At 37.9% G+C, this 22,253-nt stretch overlaps 1 protein-coding gene across 1 annotated transcript in view; it reads right to left on the bottom strand.

Moving 5' to 3' along the window:
• The window catches only part of PRKN (parkin RBR E3 ubiquitin protein ligase), a 1,259,401-nt gene that overhangs the window by 411,486 nt on the left and 825,662 nt on the right, over window positions 1-22,253 (bottom strand). Inside the window, exon 7 of the mRNA XM_014795395.2 lies at window positions 19,599-19,735. Within this exon, the coding sequence (XP_014650881.2) occupies window positions 19,599-19,735 (137 nt within the window). The remainder of the gene's footprint in view (window positions 1-19,598; window positions 19,736-22,253) is intronic.

Below are 22,253 nucleotides of genomic sequence, written 5' to 3'. Positions count from 1 at the left end.
TTATGCCCACTTTAGTGGGCTCTGTTCCCAACCATAAGAGTCTTAGTGCAGAGAGAAATATCTTTCATTTCTTCCACTGTGCTAGTGTGCAAAATCCTCAGAAGTGGCCCTATAAGAAGAAATTCTATATTTGTTTCTTGCATGGCCCTTCACTGTGATCTGAGAGGCACAACGTTAAAGCAAATTCGGCAAGAGTACTTCATAGAACTCCATTTCAGCAGCACTCTCACCGGTCCCTTTCTCCCTTGCAAAGTTAAAAGTGCAATACTACACACATTAAATTAAATAAAAATTAATTTTGTTCGTTTTTAAGATTCTATGATACTATTCACCAGCATTTGCCAGTTACCATCTGAAGATCACTCTGCAACCACTAGATAAAACATCACTCACCACAAATGAAACTTAATATATAAAAAGTACTGAAAATTTATCTTTGTTTTTCACAGGCATTTTGTTGCAATTCTCATCCATCCTGTGCTGAAGCGAGAAACCTAAGCATTACCTTCAACACCTCCCGCTCGCCTTCCTTCCTTCCTTCCTTCCACATGAGGCATCACGTCTTGGCTGCATGCTCTAACCACTCCTTCCCGGCCTTTCCCCTCCACCCTTGCTCCTTTGCAACCATTTTCCTTCCTCTAGCTGGACGGATCTTTTAAAGATGCAAATCTGATCGTGTCACTTCTGTTTTAAACTTCAAGGATTTCAACTTCTCCTAGGGTGTTTGAAGAAAGACCAAAGTCTTTACTGCAACCTCAGGTGCAGGCTAGCTTAGTCCTGTCCACCTTTCTGGTCTCTTCTCACCCTGATCCAGCCACTCTGGTCTGCATTCCGTTCCTCAAACTTGCTTTGTTCCCTCCTGTCTCAAGGTTTTATCTCAGGATGTTCCTCTTGTTAGGACTCTTTTCTTTACCCTGCCCCACGTCCTCCACTTCTTCTACCTTCTATCTCAATCAGTAACTACACAGCTGCATGGTCTTTGATGAAAATCTGTAAGCCCCATTGAACTATAAGCTCCACCAGAGGCACAAGCTTATCTATTCCGCCAACTACTTTTTCCCCTTTGACTCAAACAGAGCTTGGAATGTAGTGGATACTTCTTCCTATAAAATGGCCATGATGATAAGATCTGCTTTATCTGGTATTCTAAGGACACACTTTATAAAATGTAGAGGCCTATACTAATGTCTTCATTTTTACTCAGGTGATATAAATCATATCTTATCATTCAATAAGATGCCACAGCTCAACCTATTTCCCAAAAATGTGACCAAGGATTTTTTTGTGTGAGTGTGTGAGGAAGATTAGCCCTGAGCTAACATGTGTTGCCAATCCTCCTCTTTTTGCTGAGCAAGACTGGTCCTGGGCTAACACTCATGCCCATCTTCCTCCATTTTATATGGGACGCCACCACAGCTTGGCTTGACAAGTGGGAGTCAGTGTGCGCCTGGGATCCGAACCCCAGGCCGCCATAGCGGAGCATGCGCACTTAACTGTTACACCACCGGGCCGGCCCAACCACAGATTTTTTTAATGAAAATTAAGGTTCACTTTCAAGTTAAGAGAAAATTATTTTAAACTATCTGTATAACTTTTTAATAATTCAATAATTAAATTATCCCTTTCTACAGGAAATAAAAACAGCAAACTTACTAGGGTGCTTTCTGTTATATGAATAATTAATATTTGCAACTTAGAAATTTCTCTCCTTACAATGTAGTTATAGTCTCATAGAGAAATGTGTTCCCTTTTTTTTTTTTGCTAAGGAAGATTCTCCCTGAGCTAACATCTATGCTAATTTTCCTCTATTTTGTATGTGGGTCGCGGCCACGCGTGGCTGATGAGCAGTGTAGGTCTGCACCTGGGATACGAACCCAAGAACCCAGGCCGCCGAAGCGGAGTGCTGAACTTAACCACTACTTCCTGGGGCCGGCCCCCGGGAAATATACTCTTAAAAGAATAGCTAAATGCCTTCAATTCAAGGTACTTTGAATTAAATCCTTCAAGCATCAAAATAGCTCTGTAGTCTCTTCTAGAATAGTATAGTATGTCAAACATTCTGAAACGTATTTTATTGGCATCTGGAAAGCAACTGCAAACGTCTCTCTTATATTCTAAGTCCTTAAAAAGAGACTCCATTGCTAAGCTCTCACAAACGTGCCTCCTACCACCTCACTGGGCTCCTTCACAAACACACAACTCACAATTATAGGCAACTTTGTAAAATGCACGCTATTTTCCCAGGAGACCAGAATGCCTTGGAGTGATTAAATATGTAATTGGGTAATTTTCTGAAATGCTTATTATTTACCTGAGTCTCATTTCAGTCTCTCTGGTAAACAGAATGTCCCTGTTAACGGTTATTATCTCTCAAAAAGCTTCTGCAATTGTCAGTGCTCCCTAACTTTCCCATAAACACATCGTATGACTTGGGGTGTAGACGATGAAAAACAGAAGCTACCTGTGTCAGCCTCCTTACTTAAATGGCTAGGTGGGCTACCTTTTCCCTGAACTGGGGTTTTCTAGATTTTAAGCATAGTGGAAATGAACAACAGGACTTTTAAACTCTCTCATGATTTAGACCGGGTTTTAGCTGGTTGCAAATCTCATTATTAGTTTTACGGCTGTTTTTCTACCTTGATTTATTTTTATTTTTGGATCAGAAGGAAGAATGGCAAAATTGCAGCCTAGAGGTTTGCTTTGGAAAATAAATTTTGAATTTAGCTGTTGCTGATTTATAACCAGTGTGCTATACTTAGCATGTATGTACAGTTAAGCATACTTTATATGTAATCACTCCTTCTATTGATATGAAGGTGGCTACAGAAGCTGTGCATAGCCTAGAATAATACCCAGTTCCTGAAACAGTACCTTCTAAAGTCGTATATTAGGTAAATAAATTTTGATGGTGGTGGTATTTCACCCCACAAGAGATCTTACTCCCTCTGAACCAACATGTTTTACTACTTGCCTGGTTATATACGAATAGTAAAAACTCACCAAGACCACTGATTTAACTGAATAGTAGAAAGTAAACAGTCTGTAAATGAAATAAGCACATTCAAATTAAAATAGAGTAAGCAACCCAAAGGAAAAATTGCTTTGAGTTGTTTTCGAGGGTTAAGTGCCCAAAATTCTTCTACTTTTAGGGCCTACTAAAAATATTCCATAACCCAGTATTTTAATAGTAACAAACTCAAGTTTCCCCTCTATGTCAATTTTACAAGGCAATTAAAATTTGGTCTTTGCCATTTTTTAATTATGCTATTTTAATTCACAATACAAAGTGTGTAGTTCTTTCATTTTATTCTTCCAAAAAAAAAGCATTATAAAGAAAGCTAAACCATCTTAAACAAAGTCTCTGCTATGACTTGAAGACTATAGACCTTCTGTTTTTGTGATCTTGGTAAGTATTGAAATAGGACCCTCAGTTAATATAACAGGCACAACTTAAGCATACTGTTGCTGCCCACACATTTCCTTTTATATAAAATAACCCTTGATATGCCATATGGACAACCCCTCCCCATGGTTCCACGGAACCTAGTTTCTAGATAACCACTGATCTAAAGACACCACATAGAGACTGAGATATTAGTATACCTTGCATATCTATTATAGGAACTTTCTTTACTTATTGATTTGATTGTGTTTTTTACTCGGAGTCTGATAAATTTCATAGAAGTAAATAGTAACTCTTGGTTTAGGGGCCAACAGTAAAGGATCACAGCATTTTTGAGGTGAAAGAGGTCCTGGAGATGAAATGAATTTCACAAATAAAAGGTGGAGACAAAAAATTAGCTTTGGAGTCTGGCAGACCTAGGTTTTGAATTTGGCCTCTGAGAGCCTTGGTTTTCTTGTCTGCAAAATGGGATTAGTAATATTGACCACACAGAATCATTGTGAAACTTAAGTAAGGTAACATATGCAAAACGCCTGCCCCAGTATCCAGTGGCTAGTAAGTGATTTGACCAAATTAACTAGGTGTTTAGTTAGTGGTAGAGTTAGGGCTAGTCTTAGGACTTCTAGTTCAGCACTATTTCTACAATAGTAGTCCAATTTGAGAAACAAATACAAGCTAACTAATGAAGCCATCTTATTGTAGGTCCTAAAAACCAAATTTCAAGCAAACTGTTACCATTTCCCTTAGAAGAATCAGCATGGCAGAATAAATAACACTTAGAGACAAAGCCGTAAATGTTAACTGTTGTATTTCTGATGAACCTCTAAGGATGTAACAGAGAATTTACTTATAAATTATAACACAACAGAGAACAAATACTGTTAGAAGTCACTATATTTTTATATTTTCTTTTTTTTAATTGAGGTAACATTGATTTATAACATTACGTAAGTTTCAGGTATATATCATGCATTGCTTAACGACAGGGATACATCTGAGAAATGCATCGTTAGGCAATTTAGTCATTGTGCAAACATCATGGAGTGTGCAAGTATACAAACCTAGCAAGCATAGCCTACTACACACCTAGTCTACATGGTACTAATCGTATGGGACCATCATTGTACACACGGTCCATTGTTGACCGAAATGTCGTTATGTGGCACATGACTGTACAACATTATAATTCAACATCCATATATACTACAGTTTGTTCACCACCAAAAGTCTAGTTTCCATCCATCTCCATGCAGTTCACCCCTATTACCCATTTAGCCCTCCCCTCATCCCCTTTCCCTCTGGTAACTACCGATCTGTTGTCTGTACATATATACAATGGAATACTACTGAGCCATAAACAAGGTGAAATCTTGTAATTTGTGACAACATAGATGGACCTTGAGGGTATTATGCTAAGTGAAATAAGTCAGATGGAGAAAGCCAATAATCATGATCTCACTCATATGTGGAAGGTAATAAACAAAACAAAACCAAAAATAAACAAACAAAACATAAAAACAAACTCATAGAAGTCACTATTTTTTAGGCTATTAAAATATTTTAAATTATATTCCTTTAAAGCCTACTGTACCGAATGATAGCTATGAAGTTGTCTGGCTTGTTGGAGGTGGGAATGAAGGAAGGTGGGGGTTGTTAGAACGTTGCATCAATAGAGGTGGCACCCCCACACCCAGGAGTGAGTGGAGTGGGATATATTCCTGGACGGAATATATCCGAGAGCTTCCAGGTTATCTCTATCTTTGGTGATGGCATTCTTGAAAATAAAATGTATATCTGAAGTGTGTTTTCTATTAATTAAGTCATGTCAAAAATTTACCTGTTTTATTTTTATTTTTTTTGCTGAGGAAGATTCATCCTGAGCTAACATCCACGCCAATCTTCCTCTATTTTGTATGTGGGTCACCACCACAGCGTGGCTGCTGCCAAGTGCTATAGGTCCGTGCCTGGGAACGGAATTCGAGCTGCCGAAGAGGAGCACGAGAAACTCAATGACTAGGCCACAGGGCTGGCCCCTATTAATTTGTTTTTAAATGACTAGTTTAGAAGAATGGATGGATGGCTTTGTTGTTCTATGTTGTTCAAATCTAGTCTATTTAATCTTTTTCATTTTTTTGCAGAGTAAGACACGAGTTATGTTTAAAAATCATATAAACAAGTATTTATTTCTATGGTACTTCAGTATATTTCTGGTACCTGAAATGACTGAACACTTAAGGAGGTTCTGAAGGGAAGTTATGGTATTCCTTTGAAGGTATAGGGCTTAAAATGGGCTGATTTAAAATAGGGCTGATTTTTACCTGCTTTGGAGGCATCTGAAATAGGTTAAAATGGAAAATATCAGAGCATATCTTGTAGAGCAGGAAAGTATCATTTTGTGAAAGATTTTTCAATTACATATATGTGTATATTTTATCCATTTACAGTATCATGATGTAAAATGTATTTCTTTCTGTGGGTAGCAGTTCAAAAAAGTTTGCAATACACTGGTCTAAATCAGTGTTCTCAAAAATTTCAGTTGGGAACCTCTATCAGTAAAAAAAACCCAAAAACTGAATATGAATCCCTAACACTGATTTAATACAAATATTGCTACTATATTATGTACATTTAAACACATACTCAAAGGATGATATAAAAAGTAAATAGAATAAAATTTTCTTCCAGCACCACACAGTAGATCACATCTTTCAGTGTATCTCTCAATTCCTTTGGACTAATGTGATTCAAATTTCAGACTATATATTTGTTCAATATTACACTTGATGATAGTCCAAAAGCACTTAAGGGAAATTTACTCATTGATGGCCTATTCAGAATACAGAATTTTTGAGAACTGACTTAAAAGTTATATTAACAACCCAGTTAAGAGAGCCTATTGATGCTATCAGTAAAAGAAGAGAAAAAATATATCATGGTAGACTTGTTAAAGCAACTATGTATATTCGTACATATATCCCCTTTATAAAAGACTATTTGGGGAAATCTGGTTATGTAGAATGAATCTAATTTAAGAATTTTAATAAGAACTTCTATCAATAACTTTTAGTATATTTATGTAATGTTTTATAGTTTCTATGTTAATTCCTAATTCATAGGAATTAATTATTTTCATTATTTGTTAATGTACTAATGTAGAAAATGTCAAAAGGAAAATTATATTTTCACTTTTTAGCCATGAAACCTTAATTAAAACTAAGTTGTAGCTTCAGATTTCCTGCTAGAACCATAAGTATCTAGAATACATTCTGAAATTGGGGCTATAATTGGTGGTGACTGGGAAGCTATCACATACAGAACACCTATTGTGTATCAGGAACTGTGCCTGTCATTTTTCACATACGATCTTATTTAATTCTCTCTGCGTTCAGATTTATTTTCATTTTAAATGAGAAAATCAGCTCAACATCTGGTAGAGCAGGTCTGGAATTGGATCAGCACCACCTGACTACAAAGTCCATACTTGGCTCATGAGCCCTGAAACATGGATGTACAATCAAGTTTACCACTTGGAAGCTGACCCACAAACATGTCAAAGGAATATCTTTTTGACAGAGACTGCCAGGTATCCACCTAAATTCTTATTCTCTGTCCCTAGACATTTATCTAGACTTCAAATCCCAGGTTCCCTTGCAGCGGGTAAGGCAAATGGCTATGTCCTAGCCAATGGAATGAAGAGATGTGTGCCATTTCCAGACTAGGGTTTATATGAAAGATGTATGTCTTATTTATCATTTCTTACCCCTCTGCCAACTGGATCCTGGATGTGGGGATCAGTCTGACCATGAAAACAGAAATTCCTCATCCTCTGGGACCAGGGAAGCACTGGGGCCTGGACTCTGGGAGGAGGAGAGGTGTCTAGAGATGCCCACTAAGACTGGTTGGACAGGCCTGTCACCCCTGGAGACTAGCACGAGTTAGGCAGAGATTCTGAGACCAAGTGGGACCTGGCAGTTATGAGTCACTTCTAGGAGCAGCTGTTATTTATTTTCTCTAAATTACTTCTGTTATCTCTAAGCATTTAGTCAAGTCTTGCACAAGTTAGAACTCGCTTTTTTTAGCTACGATGTGAGAAAATTGGGCAGCAGTGTCCATTGCTAAGGCCCAAGTTGGGGTCATCTGAGCTGGTCACCAGTGAAAACACAGCCATGCCCAGAAGAGCAACAGTTATAACCATCAGTGGCTGAGGCCACAGCACGATGACAAGAAGAGACGTCTGGAGTGGCAGAACCTAACACATTTGTTCTTAAGTGTGCATGTGCCACGTGCACATCTGCCGAGCCCTGGAAAGCTGAAATTGTTTCCACCAAATTTATAGAAGTCTATGCCATAGTAATTTGGAAATAGAAGTGAAGCATATGCTGATTGCATGGCCAAAAGATAAAATTGCCACTTTGAAGAAAACCACCCACCCACGTGAAACACTGCCCTCCCCCGCCAAGCAAGAATTAAGCTGCATTTGTACGTGAGCCATTACATTTTGGGTTCTGTTGGTTATAGCAGTTTAGTCTACAATAACCCATAAAACTTTGTTTTAGAGGCCCTGCTTTGTCACAATTCATCTGGGAGAACCAAGGGCTGCAAATGGCGTCTTAACCCACTCCACTTCAGAGAAGATTATTGTGTTAGGATGCAAAAGTTCAGAGGATCCTCCCTGAAATGTCTGTTAGTGAGTCCAGATTTTAAAATTAGGTAATTGGCAAAAAGTTCCCTGTACTCCTTAGGCATACTGGTGTTGATGCATAGGAAACTGGCCAATATTGAGTCTCGGTGGAGTTGAGGGGCGGAGAGGAAGGTTGGAGAACAAGACATACCTCCAGGAAATCCAGGAAGTTAAACCATTGTGGAGCATATACAGGGTTCATGTTCAATAGATACTCTCTGAATTTGGGGGTGCCAAGTATTTGAAAACTATTTCAGGATCTAGAAAGGTGGCTATTATGAACTGAATGGTGTCCCTCGAAAATTCGTATGTGGAAGCCCCAACCCTCAGTACGTCAGAATGGCACTGTATTTTGAGATGGGGCTTTAAGAGGTAACTGAGTTAAAATGGGGCCATTAGGATGGGCTCTAGTCTAATCTGACTAGTGTCCTTATAAGAAGAGGAGATCAGGACGCACATAGAGAGACCAGGGCTGCATACACATAGGACGACCATGTGGAGAGGCAGTGAGAGGTTTGCAAGTCAAGGAGAGAGGCCTCAGAGGAAACCAACCCTGTTGACACCTTGATCTTGGACTGCCAGCCTCCAGAACTGTGATAAAATAATCTGCTATTTAAGCCAACCAGTCTGTGGTATGTTGTTATGGCAGCCCGAGCAAATTAATACAGTGGCCAACTACAAAATCATTGTTACATGTCAGCCACAAGAAAGAGCTGTTACTGGCAGCAGGAGGGGAGAGGAGGAGAGAGTTTTGGAATGATGTCAGATAAAATAATACCACTTCCTTGAACACTCTTCTCATTCCCCCTCCTTCAGTATTTCCACTGCCCTTCATACAATGTTTCCCTCCATAAATATGTAATTCCAAGATAGACGCTTTCTAGTAAAGGCTTGAAAAGCAGAAAAGACAAGAAATATTAATTTTTTCCAAACTCCTAAGTGGAGTCAGTAACAGAACATGAAGGGGACCTGGAAGGCGTTCAGATTTTACTGGAAATATAGAACACAATTGCTTGGTTCAGATATTGTATATATATATTTATTTCCAACTTGACATTAGAATATTAAACCACTCCTCCTCTTGCTAAATTGGTATGCCTTTAAAACATTATATTGTTTCACTGTCCTGCTTAGGAACCAAATGATATAAACTCTCATGAATATGTAAATCAACCCCTCTAAGCACATTATTAATTATTTCAAAGATAGTTGGAGGTCACCAGCTCATAGCAATTTCTATGCATGAAGTCTCATTAATACAAGACATCACAGACTAAGCAAGAACAAAGTTTTATCACAGTTACTGCATGTGTGTGTGTGTGTGTATTTGTGTGTGTGTGGGTGTGTTTTAAGTGGCTAAAGTAACTACAGAACTGAACACAGTACCGCCAGGCACTGAATGTAGCCTTCGGATAATGATGGGAAGCAGGAGAGGGATGAAGCAAACAATCTTCAACTAGAATGATTAAAAGAAAACAACACCTTTCTGGATCAGGAAACATGGACCTAAAATCCAAAGCAATTTCTGTCTCAAATAAACTTAAATCTAAATCTAGAGACCACAAATGGCCCTGATTTCTTTGGAATAAAGTGACTAGCTGCAGAAATCTGTAGCTCACAAAGATACGCGCACTTCTCATTTCCTGAGACCCTGGAGAGATTACAGAGGGTCTGGCCCACTGCGTCTTTAACGATGTCCACTACCAAGCGCCTCTTTGGCAGCTGTAAGTCAGCCTCTCTTTAGGTGGTTCTCAGCAATTGAAACGCTCTGATATAAACCATGGGACAGCTGAGGAGGAACTGCCGAAAATGAAAAGCAAGTTGTTGTGGTGGTACATAGAATTACCAAGAAATGAAGGGAAATATTAAAAATAGCGAGCTGTGCTTTTTAAAATTCATAATATGGATATAAGACTCTTATTCTAACCAAATTGCAATAAAATTGATCTTCTTGTCCAAGTAACTCGCCATGGTCCCTGCCATAGTTTGCTTTTATACCTCTGCTTGTGAACTCAAAATGTACCTGATGAAAGAGATAATAAAAAAATCATTTTCACACCTGACTGAGATGAGCACGATAAACACAAACACAGCCATTATCTAGTGATTAATGAAATATACATAACACAAAAATAGGAATGAAAATCCTAAATATTGGAATAATTTGCACATATATTGGGAATTTTCTGACTAGGGATAAAACTGGAATTTAGATGTTTCTAGTGAGGGAAATTTGGCAAAACCTTTTAGGCATCAATTTGAAAGTTAAAAGCAGGCAAATATCTATATTATTTCGGGATGCATATACATAGGTGGTAACGCTATGGGAAAAAATAAGGAAATGGTTATCACAAAAGTCACGCTAATAGTTGCATCCAGGCAAGAGGGAGGAGGTTGTGATTGGGAGGGCGTCTGGGATGCTGCCCACACTCTTTTCCTTGATCTGGGTGGTGAATACAGATGTTTTCTAGAACTACACAAATCTATAACTATACAAATGTGTTTAAGCACTGTTGTGTTTGCATGACATGTCTCATAACAAATTTAAGAATACATCAAGTCATTTAAGATGATAGACTTAAAGGTCAACTAATCTTCTATTGACTGCGGTTATAATCCTTCAAACCTCAGGGGAACACTGTCTATACTGATAATGCTGAGTGCACAGACTCAAAAATCGTGCCAACTGCCAATAAGGCCTGGGAGAGGAGTTTGGATACACACATTTTAATAAAAGAAGAAGAAAGCCTAAAGACAGCTGGTTTAAACAAATTTTGTAGATGTCTTAAGCACTTACAGATATCTTTCTAGAACTCTTTGGGTAAGTAATAAATTTATAGTTAAAAATGGTTTGATCTTGTGCTTATAGAACAGGTAGAATGCTCTTCTTAAGAGTTCACGGCAGAAGTGGGTGGAAAGAAATTATTTTTGCTTTCTCTGCTAGCTATTCAGAGCAGTCCCACCTTACTTCTGTTTTCTAAAATGTTATTTTATTTTTAACCACTTAATAAGATGCACCAGGAGAAGATGAAGACAGTTTGGAAAGTAGAAACCCAAGTGAAGTAAGAATCAGGGCTCAGTTTACTTCAACATGGGGCTCCTCTTAAAGAAGAAGGAAGCAATGTGCCTGGTACCCTTTCACATAGGCATGTAGAATCACTTCGCTTGCAAAACACTAAAGATAGACGCATGCATCAAACAAATGTGCGAGTCCGTGGTCCTCTCTGAAGCAGGATTCCATAAAGGCAGCATTTCAAGGGCAAACAGATGACTGTGCAGACAGTGCCTGTTGATCTAGCCAGAATGAGCGCCTGCACACCATCAATCCTGTCCTACAGCTCTTTTTCTGGTCCTTGTCCATGTACCAGTCACTGCTTATAATGAAGCTACTTGATTGAGTGTTGTTCTGTTGCAAGCAGGGAGAGGAAACCTGAAAAGCCTTTCAATAAATTTTATGTTACACCATCCTCTCCACCAGCGTTAGAGACTGCTATGTGTTTGCAGTCTTGTTTGCTTTTCCTCCTGGGCACACGGCCAGACCATGACTCTCCTCTCCCCAACGCCCAAACCCTCACCTGCTGTGGTTCGGTGGGGCCGTATGGCTGAGCTCTGGAATACGGAACATGGGAAAAAGTGATGTGCTCCATTTCTAGGCCTGGTCTCTAAAAAATCTCCAGCATGATGCTTCTGCTCTCGCTCCCTCTGCCAGCTGGCCCGGATGAAGAGGATCCAGTGGGGATTCGGAGGCCATGAGAATGACAGAACCACTAGGTGGCAGAAGTCTGAGTCTGGTCCCTGAATGATGGTGTGGGGCAGAGGCCCCACCGCCAACCCACATTAGATCATGACATGAGTGGCAATGATTTTCAATTCTGTGATTTCAGTGTTGCTTTTGTTTGAGAAGTTAGACTACTATCATGACTTTGCACTGCCTCATACATCCAAATCAAAGGAAAACTATCAAAATTGCTACACCGCTCCCAAAAAATAAAACAAAAAGGAGTTTAGCATTAACCTCAGAAAATTAGGAGGTTTGATTTAATTTCAATTAATTTTGAGGCAGCAAGAGCATGTGCTTTGGTCTGCAAGCTCATCAGCTGCTTGAATTCTGGTGCTGCCATTTTCCTGGTGGCTATTACAATTACTCTAGATCTAGGAGTCAGGAGGAGAATGGGCTATACACGTCCCAGACAGACAGACAGACAGACATATAGAGAATGTTTGTGTGGACAGGCTTCTAGGTAGTTTGTCAATATTTTAAAGCTCATAATATGGATTGCCAAATTGCTTTTCAGAAACATGTGAATTTATATTCTTACCTGTTTTGAATGTGTGTCCATCACATTACATTTCCTGCTTTAAATTAGCAATTCTTTTTTTGTGTGTGAGGAAGATCAGCCCTGAGCTAACATCCTTGCCAATCCTCCTCTTTTTGCTGAGGAAGAGAGGCCCTGAGCTAACATCTATTGCCAATCCTCCTCCTTTTTTTTTCTCTTTTTCTCCCCAAAGCCCCAGTAGATAGTTGTATGTCATAGTTGCACATCCTTCTAGTTGCTATACGTGGGACGCAGCCTCAGCATGGCGGGACAAGCGGTGTGTCAGTGTGTGCCCAGGATCCAAAGCCGGGCCGCCAGCAGCAGAGTGCACACACTTAACCGCTAAGCCACCCAGCCGGCCCCTAGCAATTCTTTGGTAACTAATTATGTTGAACTTTTAATATGTGTATTGATCATTTGCATATCCTCTTTGGTGATCCTTTAATATGTTTCCCCACTTTTCAATGTGGCTTAAGGACTTATATTGACAATTATCTGTGCGAATTTGGGAGAGCAATGTTCAAAAGCCAAAAAAATCATTTATGTTTAGTTCCCTAAATAGCTGTCTAGAAACCAGTCTTTTTGCATCTCTAGGCATCAAGATTATCTCTGTATCTCAAAACGTCCAGAACTATCTGCCTCGTGCTTAATATTGCCAACTAACACACTGAGGACCCAAATGGACTCTGGTTGCTGAGTGGACCTATTAGATAGAAATAAAATATCATTCTAAGTTATACAAAAACTGGAATTATATGAAAAGTGACCTGGCAGGAGAAGAATCAAAAAAGTAAGAAGCAAAGCATTGGAGGCAGAAGGGGGCATGCACTTGGATGGCACCAGTGGTGATGCCAAAGGCATATCACAGGGAAGGTGGGAACTCTCCCTTGGACACTCCAAGGCTACAGGAAATCCACATTGCCAGGGTTCATAATGGACTAGAGGTAAACACATCATTTTGCACAGTCTTCATCATATAAATTCTGGAGCAGCACTCTAAAATAAATCGACCTAAGTTTATGAAGCCCCACCAACTTGTGTGAGGGAAACTCAGTGTTAAGAGCAGACACAGCAAGTGCTTCGGCATTTCAAAAAAATTCCTAGGTGGAATGCTAATAATAGCAAGTAAAGCAAAAAAACAGGAAATATTTCAAAGATAATTATGAAGTTTTTCCTCAGGCCCATACGTTCATGCAAGAGTTTATCAGAGGCTCTGGAAATAGGCCGCTAGGGCTGCGTTTGCCAATCTTATTTTCAATTCCATCAACATTTATTGAAAAATCTACATTGGCTAGCAAATCAAATCACTCATGGACAAAATAGACAAGGGCAGAGGGAGTATTTTTGCACTTATTAATGCTGCAGTCTCTCACTGACAATACCTTGTTGCTTTTAGAAGCCTCACCCCTGCAGTAGTTCTTAAACTTTTAAACCTGGGGACTTTAAGAAATACTGGGGGCCACCCCCAGAGGCTTTCATTTAACTGGCCTGAGGCATGGTCTGGGCATTGGGATTTTTTTAAAAAACTGCCATGTTACTAAAACGTGCATCTAGGGTTGAGAACCACTGCCTAGAGAGAAGCAGGGTGGGAGAGCAGAGGAAACCTGGTGCTTTAGAGTCAACCACATCTGGATTGAAATCCTGGGTACTCAATCATACCGAGCCGTTACTTCTTCCTCTGTAAAGCAAGAATAATTCCTCCTTTTCATATTTACTGTTGGTTTAAGCATGGAAAAAGTGATAAAAATTAGATACACTTTCTTTGACCTTCTTTTTCGTAGAATTTTCAAAGGTATAGTACTTTGTTGTTTACGGGCTTATCTATTTATATAGCGATTAAGAGCACACATTCTAGAGCCACAGCCAGCTGGCTTTGAACACCAGCTCCATTATTTACTAGCTGTAATAGCATGTGCAGTTTAATTAATTTCTGTGAGCCTTGATTCCTTCATCTATAAAATGGGAAGAATGACAACATCCATTCCAATAAGGCTCTGTGGGGATTAAATGGATATACATATGTATGTATGTATCTGTGTGTGTGTATGTAAGCACTCAGACTGGCACCTTATACACAGTAAGTGATCAGTATTTGATCTAATCATTAATTATTTCTTACTCTTGGGGAAATAAAATTTGCCATCCCACTCTTACAAAGCATAACAAAATTTCTAGTCAAATGAGAAGCTTGCACTAAGGAAGCAGGGTTTATACCTGAAAAGTATTTTAAACCAGTTTTAAGTGTTCATCATAATAATTATGTCAATGAAAAAGGTTGGTTCATTGTTGACTAGCCATACCTTGAAGAATGTATATGTCTAAAATTGAGCTCTGAAGATGTTTAGCTTAAAGAGCATGAAAGAGGTTTGAAAGACTAGATTATGGAAAAAAGAATATCTTATTACACATATTTTGGTGGTAAGAGGTATTAGACATTTCTATAGAAATGGTGAATTTATACGGACACTGTTAGCAAGACATTTGGTATGTGAGTCATTTAGCAATAGAAATAACTGCTTTATCGGGCTTTTTTGTGGCTTCTGTGGGGCCAGTGTAGTTTGAAAAATAGTTTGCTGATTCTACTTACAGTCTCTATGTTTTGATATATAGTTAATAGTCCCAGAAAACTGATCTCAGTTGTTTTTTTTTCCTCCCAATGTCACTATTCAAACACTAGTGAATGGTTTGTTTCCCAGGCTGTGGACATAGTAAATAATGAATGCATGGACTGGGAGAAGGGTGAGGATTAAATAGCTACATTTACCACAAAGTGTGGAAGCGCAGTCTCGAACAGTGCTGTGCATGCGGCAGACACCTACTTCACAACATCTTTGAATAGTACACACGCCACCCTAGCAGGATGCTTCATTTTAGTTTGTGAGCACCAAAAAGTCCTTTGGCCTATGCCAAAGTAGGAATACAACCACCAAGCAAATTCAAATACTTATTTAAAATGAATCTGTCCTATTTACCGCCTCATGCAAACCCCCGAGGTCAGAAATGTCAAGGAGTGGATTCAAGCTGTGGATTCCAGTGCCAGAGTAACCACCTCTCGTGGTTAGACATGAACTTTGTCATTAAAAGGAAGTGATGGCTTTAGGAATAAAATGCCCTTGATTACATAAATAAATCTTGCTTTAATTTTCTTGGAAGCATTATAATCCAAAAATAGCTAGTAGTCACCAGGGGGGCCTAAAACCATTTGGCTAGGCATTTTAAATTGACATGGTAGAAAGGTAAATGGACATCTCTGTAGAGAAATCAATAAGGGCCACTCCTAAGCTTCCAAAAGCCAAAGATAACACAGGGTCCTGACTCTTGAGGTCCAGATATTTTACCCAGAACTACTGAGGCTGACCCTGAGCCATCAAGGAAATGTTCTGTAGCACCATGATCAACATGACCAGCAACACACCCACTTTGCTGTATGACTTTGAGTGTTGCTGAACTAATCCAGCTCCCATAAAGCTGACCTTTCAATACATTCTTAGTTCCTTTATGGAATTAATCATCATTTTTGCTTTTTATACATATTATTTTTATTTACAAGATTCATAGACATTGATATAACCTTTTAATTTAACCCACTGTAGGAGAAGACTGTGCCATGCAAATAATATGGGTTCAATCAATTCCTGTTCCTGATAGTCTGCTGTTTCTATTTATAGTTTGAAAAGCTTTGATATTCTATTTCTGTTTTATTACTGCTTTATTTTATGTGTCTTGTTCTATGTTCCATGAATCAAGGTAAAGTCAAATAAACGAAGGGAAAAAGACAGCCAGATGGATGGATATGTGAATAATGCTTGATAATTGGTTGATTTATGCATTGAGTACAGGAAACACCAACCTACACTTAAAGAATTTCTAAATACATGTTCCTCTGTGAATATACACGTATATGCACAAATACATGATATATACTATCTGTGGAAATGCATTCTTACGTAATAACCAAAAGAACAAAAGCCAATAGTCATTGTGTGCTTACTGTCTTCAGCATTTAACCTAAAGGCACTTTACATGGCATTATTTTAAATCATCTACACAGCAACATATGAAATAAGTGCTATTGTGTTATCCTTACTTTACCTTAAAGTGAAACTGAGGCACACCAAGGTTAAGTAACTTGCCCTATGTTACAAAGGCAATGAGTCTTGGAGACGAAGAGGATTTGAACTTGGCTTCTCTGATGCTCTGTGTAGACCTCAGAATATGTGCAAAATGAGTCATTGGTTTATGGATGGTAATATTAGGGCTTACACAGGTATTATTTAAACTATGAAAAAATTAAGCTTCATTAAGACTTAATGTACAAGCTGCCACTGGTACTTCTCCTACCCTGTCTGCATATCAGATCATGTGTCATGAATTGCAAAGGCAGCACCCCTGGGAACTGTGGGAGTCCTACGACACAGACTTAGAGAGTGGGGCCACTCTTGTCAGTTCCCTTTCACAGAAGATTACCTGTGCTCGGCTAAAAGAATCATGGATAAATTATCTTATTTTAACGAACTCTGTTGAGACACATAAGTGACTTAAGGAGATTCCTGCAAAGAAACCATTATTAAAGATAGTACTAATAAAGTAGGCACAAGCCAAAAGAGAAAAGGGTGGCACTGACACTGCGGGGTACCATCATCCCTAACAGTGACCCTCACCTTGAGATATAAACTAAAGACGGTATGAAGCCCTTACACTCAGCAAGACATTTAAAAACTAAGCAAGTAACAAATGAAAAGAATGTCTCTGTTGACCAAAGATTCAAGACAATCCATTTTGGTTTTTACAAAAAAAAAAAAAAAAATCTACAATAACATTTGAAAGCTCTTTTCAAATATGGGGAAAACATTTATAACTTGTTTAAATTTAATTTGTTTAAAAATTTAAAAATAAGTGATGAGAAATAGACTGATTTTTAAAAGTATCTTGAATATGAAGAGACGATTTCAAAATGGATATTTAGAAATGTTTCTATGTTATATGGTTTTTGTGAAGGAAGAGAGTTTAGCAATACAAAATTATCACATTAAAAATACTAAAAACGGAATCTTCCAATCTGCCAATAAATGTTTCACTGAGTTTCGAACCTTTTTGTTAAAATATAAAAGTACAATATCCTTCAAGAATTTTCCTTAACAATATATTGACACATGTATTATGTGAACCTTAATTAAAAAAACATTGCATCATTGGCAGATACAATTGAAAAATGAGTACCATAATTTACAAAGCCAACAATGCAATTAGCTTCTTCAGTTTGAATTTGTGAAATAATTTTTAGATATATTTATCAGCTATGATCAACATTAAATCTAAGTATTGAAATAAATGTATTGAATGTATTGTATTAAAACCTGACCATCGAATCAAAGTATCACATAGTTTCAAACCACAAATTTCAAAAAATCAGTGAAGTATATTTACTCACATTGCAGTCATTAAAAAATACATATATAATGAGGTAGGGACTCCTAGCTCACTCCATATATAAAAATTAACTCAAAATGAATCAATGACCTAAATACAAGAGCTAAGCTATTAGAAGCAAACAGGAGGATAAATCTTCATGACCTTGGATTTGGCAATGGATTCTTACATTTGACACCAAAAACACAGGCAACAAAAGAAAAAAATAGATAAACTGTCCTTCATTAAAATTAAAAACTTCTGTGTATCAAAGGACATTATCAAGAAAGTGAAAAGATACCTATAGTATGGGAGAAATGTTTGCAAATAATATATATGATACAAGTCTAGTATCCAGAATGTGTAAAGCACTCCTCTTACAATTCAACACTAACAAACAACCCAATTAAAAAATGGGCAAAGGACATGAATAGACATTTCTCCGAATGGATATACAAATGGCAAACAAGCAGATATGAAGATATTCAACATCATCACTTATTAAGGAAATGCAAGTCAAAACCACATGAGATATCACATCACACTTAATAGGATGGCTATTTAAAAAGACAAAAACAAAAGAGGAAAACTACAAGCGTTGGTGAGAATGTGGAGAAATAGGAACCCTTATAAGTTCCTGGCACGAATGCAAAATGGTGCAGCAGCTGTGAAAAACAGTTTGGTAGTTCCTCAAAAACTAAACATAGAATTACCATATGACCCAGCAGTTGTACTCCAAGGCATACATCCAAGAGAAATGAAAACATATATCCCCACAGAAACAAGTACACCAATGTTCATAGCAGCATTATTCATAATAGCCAAAAGGTGGGAAACAATGCAAATGCCCATCAGCAAATGAATAGATAAACAAATTGTGGCATATCCACATAACGGAGTATTATTTAGCCATAAAAAGAAATGAAGATACATGCCACAACTTGGAGGAGCTTCAAAAACATTACGCTAAGTCAAAGAAGGCAGACACAAAAGGTCACATATTATATGATTCATTTTATATGAAGTATCTAGAATTGGCAAATCCATAGAGGCAGACTATAGTGGTTACCAGGAGATGGGGCAAGGAGGAATGGAGAGTGAATACTTAATGGATATGGGTATTTTTCTGGGTGATGAAAAAGTTTTGAAACCAAAGAGAGGTGAGCGGCCATTGCATAACATTGTGAATGTACAAAATGCCACTGAATTGTGCACTTTAAAATGGTTAATTGTCTGTCATGTGAATTTCACCTCAATTAAAAAAAATACATGTAATAATAATAGTATAGTGCAAGTAAAGGATATTTTGTAATGTTGAAAGATAAAAATTATTTAAAATGTTAAATATTTCAGCTTTATCTCATTCTTCTTTAATTTATTTTTAAATATATATTCTTCCATATAGATGTGTGTTTTAGGATTAAGGGTGTGTAATTTAAAAATTTGGATAGCACTGCTCTAGACCCAGGGTAATAAATCTATAACTTACATGGTGAATCCATAGACATACTTTGTGTACCTTGGCTGAATAATATTTTACAATTAATTTTCAATGCCTTTGTGCAGGTTATGCATTTTCTAATTCAACACAGCTCCTTCATATCCTAGCGTTTTATATTTTTTGTGATCCAAACATTAATGTTTCTTGCCCAGCACTGATCAAATAGATATCTGAATTTTCAACCCCTCAGCTAAGGATTGGGTATATCTAAGATAGTTTTACATCAATAGTTCTTCTCCTTTTGTTCTTAATTAGCGTTAGAAATGGGGAGAAATATGCTAGACTTACCCACACAAGGCAGAGAGTAGCCAAGCTCAGGGTCATGGACAAACTGCCGATCGTTAAGTCTTGTCACGCAGTATAAGTGGAAACAGTCCAAGCACATCACGTGGCGGTAGTTGCACTGGAAAACCAGGACAGGACTCCTGCATAGATGAAGAAAGACATCTCCTCTAGTACTTCTAAGGTGCGTTAGGACACTTCCTGTAATCCCGTAGGGTTGCGTAGGGCGTCCTCTGTATAAAGACCTGCGCTGTTAAGTATTGAGCTCATATATATCAATGCTACATTTTTAAAAATTGGAATCACTCCATTAAGTATACAGAAGAGTGATTTTCTTAATTTTTCAAACTTTTTACGGTAATGTATTTACCCATCAGCTATTTAAACCTGAGCTCAGAGACAACCTCTTTCTAGAAGCCTTCTTTGACTCATAATGCCCAATTAACTTACTACTCACACCATCTACTTATATATATTTCTATTGATCCAGTATTACATCAGAATATTGATATGTTTCTCCTTCTTATAGACTGTGATCTCCTTGAAAGTAGACACTGCGTCTACTTTACAATGATATTCTCAGAGCACCAGGCATTGTAAGGTTTTAAATAAATGTTCCTTGAATTTATTTATAATAATATATAGAATCTGAACTTCCCCAAAGTCAAAAGAAAAATTACTATTGCACTAAAGTGGGTATTTAAACAGTTGCTCATATTTCACTAAGTAGAAAAGCAAAATTTAGAAATAAAAGATTATCCAGCAGAGATTCTTCTACTGTAAAATTTTGTCTATTGTGCCACTCATGATGTGAGTGTCCCCATATCATGCAAATAATCAAATTTTCAAATCATAGTTAGGGATTACTAATAAATCGATATATATGAGTCCTAAAAATTTTGGATTCCCTTAAAACACTCTGTAGGAAAAAAAATCTCCCTAATAACCATGTATTTTAGCTAGCAAATGTACCACGTGATTTTATGACAAAAAGAAGATAAACTGAATATATTGAGATCAGCCCCAAGGCGATTTTAATAGTAAGAATGTCATTGGAGTTTATTTAGATAAGCCCATTCTGTATGTGATAATAACAAAATACAAAATATTTTTCATTCCATACCCAATTCTTAACAGATAAAACAGCTCTTCAAAAGCCCTTTTCCCAGAAAAAACTGACATTAAACATTAATAATGTAGAAGATAATTTCTTAACAATTAAAAGATTTTCAAAATTCTGTTTCCCCACTTATCTCAAAGCAATATCTAATACAAAGCAAAATGGAAAAAAAAAGACCTTGTGTTTTAACATTACGGATCTATAGGACAGCGGTCCACTTAATCTGAGCAAGAGTGTCCCTACATGCTTTTATGTGCTTCCATTTCCCATCTCTGAACCTATTAAGTCCTTTCAGGGCCATTTCCATTTCCAGGGCCTTTTTCAATTAGGCACTGACTGTGTTTTGAACTTTCAACCTCTTCTCTTCTAACAACTTTCCCCTTGAAGATGATAAAATACAACACTTTCCTATTTCTAACATAAGATGCACACTTGCACAAGCACACACACACCTTATACACCCTGCATGACCCTATAGAGCTGCCGTATTTTACCTTCCTCTCATAGCTAAGTTCTGTGAAAAATATTCCTCATTCTGGTTTTAGCAACACGGTCATCTAAGCCTTTATAGACCTCTAATCTGCCATCAACACACGGAAACACTGGGGAAAATATTAGAACATTTACAAAAATGTTCCTATGTATAACAAGGTTAAAAAGAAAGCTTAGCAACTACGCTGTAGAAGAAAGAAAAAGAAAACTTATAAAGCCGAAGCAGTCAGCACATGAACTACTGCCAGTGACTCAAAGAGATGTTACAAGCCATGGTATGCAGCCATTGCTCCAGCAAACGTGTTCTTTTCTATCTCTATTAGAAGGAAGAATAGAACAAGTTCTCTTTCACGTTTGACAATACCACACATTTATAGTTTTGTCCTTCAGTTAAAATACGGTCCAAAAGAACTTAAACCATCTACATAATCCACAGAACATTGATTGTTCTACTTTAGTGATGACATCCTGCTATCTGAAACAGATTAGCAAGAGATGGTAAATACAGCAGAGGCCATGGTGTGAGATAAACTCTATGCAGATTCAGGGGCCCCCCACACCAGAGAAGGCTTTAGAGGCCCAATGTTTGGGACATGGAGGGACGCACCCAACAAAATAAAGGGCACAGTAGTCATCTTGTCCCTCCCCCTACTAAGAATGAAGCACAAGGCAACTGCAGGCTCTGCGGCACCAGAGGCTCCAGTTCCCACAGAGTGACGCACATCCTCCTGGGGACACAAGAAGAGTCCTACTGAAAAATGAAGCTACAGTGGCACCAGTTCACTTCAACCTTCTTGAATTGAGATACAAGCAGGAAGGAAATTGACCATACTGGCAGGGGTAATTGATCCTAATCATCAGGAAGAGGAAGAGCTGCTGTTACACATGGGGGCAGGGAAGAATTCACATGGTATGCAGGTGGTCCACTGGGATATCTCAAGGTACCCCCCTATGCAATTTTAATGGCAAATGGGCAAGGGCAGCAGTTAAGACTTGAGAAGTGCATGGTGACCAGGGTTTGAGACTCCTTTAGGATACACATTTATTAT

This window comes from Ceratotherium simum, chromosome 38 (assembly GCF_057802395.1).
Source record: "Ceratotherium simum simum isolate JZ-2026a chromosome 38, ASM5780239v1, whole genome shotgun sequence".
NCBI classification, from domain to species: Eukaryota; Metazoa; Chordata; class Mammalia; order Perissodactyla; family Rhinocerotidae; genus Ceratotherium; species Ceratotherium simum.
Note: the sequence above shows the minus strand (reverse complement) of the source record. Positions and strands in the feature narration are given on the sequence as shown.